The following is an 11,716-nucleotide window of genomic DNA, read 5'->3' on the forward strand; positions in this document are numbered from 1 at the left end:
ACTCATAAATGATCACAATGCTTTCTAACATCAGGACCTAACCCTAACCCTAATCCTATGCTGTATAGTGGGTTATAAAGCATTGTGATCATTTATGAGTGTTTATAACTACTTATAATGTGTTATACTGGGTACTTCAAGTAAAGTGTTACCCATATTTTCATCATATTTGTTGTCTGGAATATGCGTACTAATTGTCTTAACTGCTTACTGCTCTGGAAACTAGAGCAGCTAATCTGGGTTTCATTGTTTTCAAGTGGTGACCGTAAAAAACCTCAACTTCACCTTCAGTTAAAGGATTTCAGTTAATAGGTGTTTCCAGAGAAACAACAGACTCCAAATAAAAAAAAGAACAAGGATTACATATTGAAATAGTAACACATGGTTTCTTTAGCATTCACTTCCTTACTTGACACCTGTAGCTCTTCACAATGTCCACTTTACTGTCAATGCCGTCACTGAACAAATGAAATAGGTAAGTGATTGTGATTGTGCTGCTTTTTTTAAATTGTATGAAAAGTGCTGTATAAATTCGGAACCACTGTGCCACCAATTTGCAGCTGGATCACGACTGACTAATTATGAATGTGCAGTTATGAAATGCGAGCATTATAATCGATGGTTAAGTGTGTTTTGGTGCTGCTCAGCATTTCTTTGTGTGATCTTGTGACTGTGTAATATAAATTGAATTTACGTCAGTGCATTGTTCCACACAGTCACAGTGGGCTGTAATTCAGAGGGTTTCATACATATCGTGAAACTATCACACCAAAGAGGGACTCTACACTACTCATTGCTGCTTTGTCATTTGAGGTGGCCTGTAAAAACTGACTTACCGATGTTGGAATGTATGGAGCTATTTACAGTATTATCACCTATATGTGCAAGGCATGCTGTGTGTCCATGTAGGCAGGAATGAAATCCCAGGCAGGGTGTTTTTCTTCTGTTAATCTGCTGAATTCTCCAAAACAAACAAGCAACTTCAGAAGTCAGGGTTCGGGTGTCTTTTGATTTCCTCAGAGCGTCACCCCTGTAGCAGCTCCATAGCTCATTTTCTTCAGTGTTCATGTTCCGTAATATTAGTGCCAAATCTATAATAATTACATTAAAAGTGTTTTGTGTACAGACTTCAATCCTGTTTCAGCTGTTTCTTTTCTTTAGATGGCATTTAAATGTACCAGTCCTTTCTGTTTTCATGTATTGATAAAATCAGCCTGGTATAAAAAAAAAAAATTAACCACAGACAACTAGCTAAAAAGCAAGAGGTAAATAAAAATGAAAGACATAATTTTACATTTTAATTTTTATTGAGCCAAGCTTATGTGTTGATGGAAGATGATTACAGGAAATGGTGTGTGACAGTTCCAGAGTACGGTTCACTTTGTTACTTTTTCATTTCTGTATTTATTAAAAAATCACTCAAAACAATCAATCATTTCCATTTATTTTTCATTTAAGGCACAAATACATTAATGTCTTGACAAATAAATAGTCCATGCAAATAAGGATGATTCAAAACCTTAAATTCAAAAGCGGAATTAACCCTGAGAAAACATTCTTGCAGGTTTTTTTTTTTTTTTTTTTTTTTTTTTTTTTGCAACTGTCAATACCACAGTATCCGTTTAACACACCCACAACTACTAAGTTTCAATATACAGCACAACCTAGAATGGGTTGAGTACAGCATACATTTTACATAGGAATAATTAAAATAAGAAAAAAAAACTCCAATCAAACAATGCTGGTGGCTCTGAACCGATTTATATCTAATGTGTGGGAAGACAATATAATAATAATGATCAGAACGGATGCTGTCTCAATATCCACCTATGGTAACAACAACATAGTAAAGTACAAATATGAAGTTAAATAAATGCTTTATGCAGAATAACCCATTACCATAGTTGCACCCGTAGATAATATGGTATCTCATACATTTTTTTTACAGTATTTCCCATTGCTATGATAGTTGAACCATATTAACAGGTGTCGTTTCAACTTGATGTTACTTTTTTCATTTTCTGTGTAACTCGTGTAATTATTACAGGTGTTATTAATTCAGGAGGAAAGTTCACAGAGGAGGTTGAACGGGTTTATGATAACAGACTCAAACGGGTGCATAAAGGGGGAAAGAACCTCTGGTGCTTGCAGAATCTACATGTGCTAGGGGAATGTATTTGGTGCCTGTTATTCTATTGATCTATTATGCATGACAGATAGTTGAATTAGGGGATTTAAGGATTACACCTTGACAATAACGATCCGACAGTTTGGTTTATGCTTTGAGCCCATATTTGACTTTAAATTTACAAAAATAAAACAAAAAACAGTCTCACAATAGACTAACAGCTTTGTGAACTTGCAATTTTCCTATACCTGCAAAGATTTTTGGTGCCTTTTGTGACAATTTGGCATGCAGTGATAATGAATGATTGTAGTTTGAAATAATCAAAAAAAAGATCCTTTATTGATCCCTTATGCAAACTTGTAAACAAACTCTGGCGTTTTCCACTTTGGTGTAGCTGGTCGGTCTTGACAGCTGAAACAATCAGTTTAATCCATAATTGCCATTAACTATGAGTGAATAGATCATTGAACAAATATCAGTAGCATTGTTTCATTTGTTTTGTTTTTTTAGTCATTGGAGCTGAAACAACTTGTCCCTTTTATTTTGCATTTCTGCAAGAGCATCAATTTATTACTGATCACAGTGCCAGTTAGGATTGAATAAATGATGGTTGAAATAATAAAAATGTTTTTTATAGTGTAAAATGTATATATTGTGTTGAACTAACTTTTGATGAGTTTGACATTAAAAAAATAATAATTACACAACTCATGAGGAATAGTGGAAATATAGCAGAGAAGTCATGAAACTCCAACAGTGTGCCAGTTTCAGTGTTTCTTCATCAGATTTTAAAGGTGCATTAAGGAGTTTTACAACCTTAAAAATACTTATTTTCCACCATAAATATGTTACACATTTTTAATGATGTGTACAATGTGCCCTGACATATTCATTACAAGTACCTCTAACAGCGCTAAATTGTCACTTGAAAGTTGCAGTGCCGGTCCGGCACCAGCATTTTTTTTGGGAGAATTTGAAAGGAATGACGTAATGCGCTCTCCGGCTGGTTAGGTTTCGTTTTGTCCACCATTACTCCGCCAGATGCTTAGTGAGCAACAACTGAGCAGGAGCTTCCAGAAAATAAGAAAAGACTGGCTTCTAGCACTGCCACAGCTCCAGCACAGACGCCACCAGGTAAAAGAAACTTACATTTTACTTGAGCGCTACTAAACGAGCGAGGAAGGAGTTCCCCTCTTCCGTGCACGCAAGTCACAGGGACGAGTTTTTCACGAAGCTGCATTACGCCCAAGGCCTGCAGGGGGTGCTGTTTCGCATAAAATGTGCAAACTCCTTAATGCACCTTTAATGAAGAGATCTTAGATTTGCATCAAAATGTCATTCTGTTAACATCTTCACACCCTGCCTTGTCATATCCAAGAAGGACCAACACAACTTCAATTTAGTTACACTTTTATGGCATTTTTTTTTTCTTACAAACATCTGTCCATAGGTTAAATGAAAGGTTGGTATAATCATCATTTTGTTTTTTGGGAGCTTGTTTCAGGCGTCTTGCATGGATTCCACTGCTGGCACTGATATTTGTCGAAGCCGTTCACTGGAGAAACTAATCCCCATCGAAACCATTCCTCCGGCAACATGAAATATGTCAGGCTGTTAGTAGCAATAACATGTTCTTGTTATCAGTTGTAACAGTAGCTGTGGCGGATTGGCTCCACGTCAACGTAAGCTCACTTTTAATAGAGGAGTTTATATAAAGGTCGCCTCTGTCAGCTGTTTTGTATCAGTTTATTATTGTTATCCAGTCATTAATCTTGCTTCATTCGAGAATCAAAAACATCCAGTTCAGCAAGATTTACTTTCACAACTAACGCACTCGTTTGTGGCAACAAATAAAGTAAATCCACTGCTTCTCTACGGCGTGGCCAGAAAAAGAAATTGAGTATTAATTTTGGATCATTTGTACCAGTCACTCTGAAACCATGAGTTGTTGTGCTTCTGTTAACATCTCCCGCCCACACACACACACACAGACACACACACACACACACACACACACACACACACACACACACACACACACACACACACACACACACACACACACACAAACTTTCCATCAAACACAATCTGTCTGGACCTGCAATATGTTTAATCGTTGAAATGAAAGCAACGCAGCTTACAAAATGGAGATATACAAACACTATTTTCACCATAACTGTACCTTATGCTGAATTAAGCAATATAAGAACTGTCAAAAATAAATTACAATTTGACTGTTAAACTATTGAACCATTTCAGCAGTTCTAGCTGTTTGTCCTATTTGGTATGTTTTTAGAAGTATAAACATTTAGAGTCATCTTTAGCAGTTTTACCTTTTAAGTGGTGTTAGCTATTTTAGAAGTTTTTGAAAAATCAGCAATTTACAGACATTTAAGTAGCTTTGGTTAATTATACAGTTTTAGTTACCTTTAGCAACTGCTATGATTTTGCACTTTCTTCATTGCTGTGTTGTTTGTTAATTTTTCACCACGTGACACACAGGTAAACCTGAATCATTGGCAGTAAAAGCAAATGACTTTAAAAATCAAACGGAACTGAATGTATCTTCTTGGATCTATCTCTATCCGAGAGGTGTGGTTTGGAATTATGAAAGCAGAAGGGATATTGTAGGGGTCATACAACTGAATTATCTCATTTAAGTGTCATAACAGCCACGAAGACTGATGAGATAAGCTTCCTTTGAAGCTTTTCTTTGCTGAGTGACATAGTTAAAGAAAACAAAATGTGAACTTGTCTGAGTTGCAGGGGCCACGGAAAAATCTCATGTACCTCCAGAGGCATCCAGACCGAGTCTTAAAATAAGAATATTGTCTGATGTAAAACATCAGACAATAAAATAAGTGATCCTTTAATGTAATATTACTACTTGAGCAGCATGAGAGTGAGCCCTTCGAGGAAGGCTCAAGCTCTCCCCTCTCATCAACCCCTGGATGAAGCTCTTCATATTAACAGAGGAGCCAGGCCTTCTCCCAGAAAGCATGCTATAATGCACCTTGAATTAAAACAACTTTTGCAAGTTTTTGGTTCATTTCAGGGTCTTAAGGATTGAATTGGATGCAATCTGTAACCCCGCCACTTGATGGCACTAAATTTAAGGCAGAGATGAACTTGGTCTATTAGCAAGGCACAGCAACATGAGACAAACTGGGATGGAAACCTTCAGCATGGGAGAAAGAGGAATCAGGACCGGTCAATCAGCAAGTAAACAAGAAGTTCACAAGAACAGAGAAACAAACTGAGCATACATTCATCAGGGGAGCTGAAATGTGTCCCACGCACCTCCCATAAAATAACAAAGTCAATGATTTACCATCGTCAGATATCTGTTCTCAGATGTTGCGGACATTAAAGTCTGATGTGAAGCAAGGGTTTGCCTCAAACATTTGAAACAGTAAACCAAAGTAGAAATCAAGTCACTCCCAGCATGCACTGCCCACACAAATAGAAAACGAGACATTTCACAGGCTTCGCTATAGCCTGCTGGGCTGTGTAGTGATACCAAAGGTTTTTCTTGGATTACATTTTAGATTTGGCTCGTGTGTTCTGTGCCACATCAGATACATCTGAACTGGAAGGAATCTGTGTACCAACAGCATCTCTCTGTAATAGCAGGGATCGTATCCGTCCAGTCCGCGGGAAGGAATGTACAGTCCTGCTGTCTTCACGCCCATATGCGAGGCAGGACTCAGCCCTGCTTTGGCGAGACACATCCCCATGTAAACATCATCGATCGGAAGAATGGGAATGGTCTTAGACATATTGTATATGACCAAGGCTGTGTAGCCAGACAGTAAGAAGCCCCCTCCACCACAGTAAGGGGGGTACTGGTTTGACTCCTGAACCTGAACGGGGATGAAATATTTACTCCCTGGAGAGCGGATGGGCCCCACATTTTGAATCAGATGCCCGGTAAACAAATGCTTGCTCCCATCATTGTCGTGTAAGCCTTGGAGATACTCGACCATGTTGTCAGTGTTGGCGAAGACGTCGTCGTCGCCATTCAGATGGAAGCGAGCGTTCGGACAGTTCCTTTCCATCCATTCCAAGAAGACGATCTGCTTCAGGGTCAGGTTGTAAAAGGTGTCACTGAAGTCCCACTGCAGGATGTCATTGTGCTCTCGCTGTTCGAGCTGCAGCAGCTTTTTCAGTCTCTGCTTCTCGAAACCAACACCCGACACTCCCGTGATGAAGACCCTCCGAATCCACGCACCGTTGTGCAACCGCTCCTTCGCCCACGTTTTGCGCAGCACCTCACGGCGTTCATAGTTCCCGGGGGAGCTTTTGATGACCAGCAGAAGAAAGATTTCTCCAGATCTGTCGGCTCCTCCACATTTGTTGGGAAGATCCAGCAGCAGGGGGAAATGGCGACAGTGCTGATAATAGAGAAAATCCCTCATGGCCTCAGGGAGGGTGCTGAAGCCCGTGATGTTGGCGGCAGACAGATTCTGTTGACATGTCGGCCAGGAGTACACGAAAGGGTTTTCTTTGATGGGATGGCTGATTCGTTGGCCACTGTCATTTTCCAAATGTGCGTGTAGATTTATGGTTTTGTGATCGATGAAGTCTTTACAGAGATGTAGGACAAGCACACACAGAGCTCCAGCTATCAATAAAGTTCTCGTCCTGATGGATCTCATCCTTGACACTCTGTGGACACAAGACAAATACAAACAGATGCCTGATCAATACATCATTTTAATACAGCACAAAAGGTGATTAAGCGACTTCTGTTGACAGAAACAATCGCAGTATTTTTTTTTTCCAGTATTTGTAGACACACAACATGAATTTAACAGAATAAAATATGGATGAAAAGTTAAAAAAAAAAAAAAAACTCGACAGTTCAAAGTAAAGAAATTGATTTTTCAATACACATGTTGCAGTATGTACAATACACCTCAGACTTTTTCTGAGGACCCGCAGCAAAACTAAATCACAAGAGAATTCATCCGGACCTTCAATGTGAACTACACACCAACAGTAAGCGAGAGATTATATCACACTGGGCAATAAACCATAATGTCATTCTTAATCCTGTGTGTTTCACTTTGGTCTCACATCAGTAAGGAACATGCATTTGTGGGATGGACAGTAGAGCTGAGTATGTGAGCGGAAAAATACTGGTTGTATATTCTCCACCAACAGCAAACGGCTTCTCTCTTTATGTAAGAGGAGAAATAATACAAGTCTGATCTCTACTCATCTGTAATGGGAAAGAATAATAAATAGTAACAGTTTATGTACTTAAACATCAGATGACTCAGTAGCGTGATAAGATTAACAAGTGTGTATGGTATGTGAATGGTGTGTTTGCCTGATGGAAGTTACAAGTTCATTTGATTTCAAAGTCACTGGCAATCCTGTACAAATCAAGAGATGTGTTGAATTAATGGGCTCTGCATGTTATTTACTGCTCACTTATTCTTCCTTACATGTCTTGCTGTGTCGATCAACCTTCAAATCAAATATAAATAAAACAAATATCTTAAAGAAATGAGAAATATGTTGCACAAACAAAAGAAATCGTTACACTCCCAGAAATCCACTGTGTGCCAAATCACGTACTGTGAAACCTAACGACTTGTTTTATCAGAGTAAATTCGCTGCCACGTCCAGATTCTGTCCGGAAGTTGTTTTTGTTTTTCAAAAAACCTGCTTTTTAAATCTATTTTTGTGAGTTACAATTGTGAATAATAATATATTTTTCTTTCCATCGTTCTTTCTCAATCTATCCTTCTGTAATGCAGCACATATAAAGGAAGGTTAGGTACTAATAGAAGCTTTCTGCTTTTGCCTAGTCTTGTTCAATCAGCACGTCACATGCATACAAATGACTTTGTGAATATTTACTATGGATTTTTTTTCAGATGTATGTCACTGATTGACAAAATAAATTCATTCATTTTTCAATCATTTGTGGTTTTTGATGTTATTAATCTACCGTATGGGTCTAATCTACTGTTTACTGTTCTTTATGGCCTTTAATTTCTCCAAGTACACACACAGTTATAGCTAACGAGGTTTATGGCTTCAAATTCTGGCCTGTTTCTGCTGGAAATTTTGTCCTGGTAGAATAATATTTTCATCAGTCGTGCCTAATGATGAGAATTGTTGATTTTTGTTCCTCCTTTTTGTTAAAGTATGTAATATAAAATGTAAACTGTTGCAATTCAATAATTTTGAAAAAACTTGAAAACTTACTGAATAGTTCAGTCTTTTACATACTGTCTGAAATAACTCTGAAAAGTGTACTGCGTTATTAAAAAAAAACTACCGTAAATTTACCCTTAACGCTCACTGGCACAAACAAAAACTGGGCGACACATCAAAGCACAAGCCTCACAATTCACCAGATTCATGAGATTGTTCATGATGCTCCATTAGTGTGCAAATAGTGCCAAGATGCTGTTTGTTGTTTTTCTTTTTGTTGGGTGAAAGAAGCAGTTACTGAGTCAACATGAAACCATTTGTCCAAGCTGTATGATTTTACAAGTCAAACAACAGAAGTCGGTTCTTAAATTGGCACTGTTCGGGGCCCACCTGACCAAGAAACTAGAAGCTGAGAAGCAGACTTTATGGGCAGACCAGACATTAGGTGGCTCTGCATCTGCCTGCCTGCAAAACACACACAGAAGTCTACTGTCCACTGGTAAAGGACCAAACGCTGTCCTATGTCCTCCAAATGAGGGAACTACAGTATGTCACAAAGCCAAAGCCAGTTACTAAATGACAGGAAGAAAGTAATTTTTAAACAAAACATGCAGTAAAGGAAAACTACCAAGTTCACACAAATCTAGTGAGACTCAGGAAACCACGCTTTGAAGTGAAACATCCTGGTCAATGGTGTTGGATGGATATGATTCAGTGTTATACTCATCTTTTTTTTTTCTTTCTAAATCTTAGCCATTATGTCAAAGAGTGTCACCACAATTCCAGAGGCATTTCCATCAAAATCCAATATATTTGAAGTTTACCAAAATAATGTCCATGAATCAGTCATATTTCAGCTACCCTGGTTTGGCTACAGTCATTGTTTGATGTTGAGAAAGATAAGGGTCAAACGGGAGATAAAGGAGGTTCAATGTGTTAAATAAGCAACCAGTTCTCTTAGGAAATCTTAACTAAACAGAAGTGTTAAAGAATAGCAGTCTTCTTAATATATACCTTAATGCCGGTAATGTTGTCTTTGATTCTGAATCAATACTTCCTCCAGCTGCAGTGGAAATAACAGCTGACTTACAGGTTCACACCATCAGTTCATCTCACCAAGCCGGACGTTAACCAGCATTTCACTGAATATATAGTTAGAAGATCACTGTCTTGAGTATCAATATCAATAAACGGTCTGACCCTCTGTCACAGTATTTGTTCCTTATTTGTTAAAAATTACTTTTTTAATAGACAAACAAAAAAAAAAAGACAAAAATGTACTCTGAGTCATATTGTTGCTTTGAAAAAATATATGAGATTAAATTGTGTGATTCGGAGTGAATCAAGCCATTTACTCTTCAGCATTATGAAGGCATCTGATTTGACATATTTCTGATATTTCCCGTTACTTGGCGGAAACTCGCCCTGACTGTCGGAGTCACGTCGCCCCGGCAGACACTTTCAGCTCGACATTTCACAACTTTTGAGAATAAATTGGTGATTTCTGCCCTTACCCGTTCGTCGCCGCCGCTTTTCAGGGTAAATAAATAGGAAAAAGAGCGGAGCGCTGCTGCTTCAAGCCATGGTCCGGCCGCTGCTGCTGCCCTGCCCGCCCGCAGGGCGGTGCCTGTTTCTGCACGAGCCGCGGCTGCTTCTAAAGTCTCATTTGCATTATCGGTATAAGATGAGTGCAAACACTACATCAAGATTACAAGACTACATCCACTAGTCATGTTGAACTCCTGCAGATATCAAGAGCTTGGAGGATTTATTACAACCATATTTCACACGATAATCTAAAGCGAACAGTTTGCAGTGCCCACTGCTTCTTTTGCTGTTTGTGCTTTAACTTTTTTTTTATTACACAATGAAAGATTATGAACAAAACCTTAACATATTTATACCTCATTACACCAAATATATTGACGACTAAAGCTATAGGACAATTTAATTGTAATAATGAGAGTATTTTTTATATTTATTTTTGTAATTAATTACTTTTTTTTCCCAAAGAGAAGAATAGATATCGTCCAAAGCATTCAATACATTATATATTGTTCAGTTCCCTCTATCCATTCCCCAACAATAGAGGGAACATGTTCCTGGGATATTATTAAGAAATTATTAAATAATTAAATAGCCTCTGATCTTCATCAAGAGCATAAGTCTGGGCATTAACCCCTCTTTCGCTCCACTCCCTGAAAGAAAAGGTCAACCCACTAAAACAAGGAGTATTCATGAAAAAGAGGACCTTGTGTCTGCCACTTTATCTCAGTGCCGGTGATCTTCCAGTCCACTACATAAGGAATATATGAAGGATTGGATGCTAAGCCACTGGTCAATGTCATAGTAATCTTGACAGTAATTTCTGATACTCACTATTTGCTTATAGGTAATGTGGAAATTCAAGGTTTCATCAACATATCTTTAAAGGAAAGACTGAATGACATCAACCAGGAGTGTCTGACTCATTTCCTGTAGGTGGTCACTTGCAGCCAGACTTAAACACTGGTGGGCTGACAATAGTAACAGTAGTAATCACAAGTATGTAGAACAGATCTTCACTTTTTGTCAGTGTAAATATAAAAGGAAATTCTAACAGATCTTAACAAAAATAAGCAATATTTAAATAATGTGCATTTTTTTAGTGATGCTTCCTGGTGCGAAATACGATGAATTGTCACCCATATTATTATTATTATTATTATTCTTTTAATTTGAGTTGACTTGTGTGTTTATAATGTGACCTTCATTACTTTTGGGAACTGTTCTTTTCAATGTATGTTTTAACTATTTTCTACTAAGATTTTTTAAATCACAAAAAATTGAATATTTTGAATTTTTCAACAAAAAGTGGAGTAATTTGTTCAGCAGTTTTGTACCTTTCATTTTCTCATGTAATTATTGTGTTTTTTAAAGAGTTCATTATGTGCCGTTGTCTTCTTTTGACTACATCTTGAAGGTAAATAAAAGAATCAAGATCAAGATTCTAACACATGCCAGGACCCGTATTTTGCTATTTTGATTTTGTCAAACAAAGCAGGACTGTCTTGGCGAGATCTCTGGGAAGCGGCCGATATGGCTTCAGGTAAAAGGCAGGTTTCACTGCAGACAGCGCTAAAAATAAAGTCTACAAAAATCTCTTCAATGCACAGTAAATTGTCAACGTTGGTCACCATTTTTAATTCAGAAAGTTTCAGGTTATAACATTTTTGTCGACTGTCAGCATGTTAACAAAGAAATACTTCGTGTTCCGGTATCTGTGTTCATATGGCGTATTAACAGAAACTCTTCAAACACTATCAGGCAGAAACGGGCGATAATTTTAACGAAGTTGATCATACTACAATGTGAAGATGTTCTGCTTTAAAGTAAATGTGCAGTTGCATTTGTCAAAGCCACTTCAGACAGATTTTT

At 37.8% G+C, this 11,716-nt stretch overlaps 1 protein-coding gene across 1 annotated transcript; it reads right to left on the reverse strand.

Annotated features, from left to right (window-relative positions):
- Positions 1-3,323: 3,323 nt before the first annotated feature.
- LOC115382347 (N-acetyllactosaminide beta-1,3-N-acetylglucosaminyltransferase 3) lies at positions 3,324-9,922 on the reverse strand. The gene is made up of 2 exons (XM_030084085.1): positions 9,814-9,922; positions 3,324-6,796 (listed from the first exon to the last, which is right to left on the reverse strand). Exon 2 carries the CDS (start codon positions 6,784-6,786, stop codon positions 5,620-5,622), a length of 1,167 nt encoding a protein of 388 aa, XP_029939945.1. The 5' UTR covers positions 6,787-6,796; positions 9,814-9,922; the 3' UTR covers positions 3,324-5,619.
- Positions 9,923-11,716: the final 1,794 nt, after the last annotated feature.

This window comes from Salarias fasciatus, chromosome 23, assembly GCF_902148845.1.
Source record: "Salarias fasciatus chromosome 23, fSalaFa1.1, whole genome shotgun sequence".
Lineage (NCBI taxonomy): Eukaryota > Metazoa > Chordata > Actinopteri > Blenniiformes > Blenniidae > Salarias > Salarias fasciatus.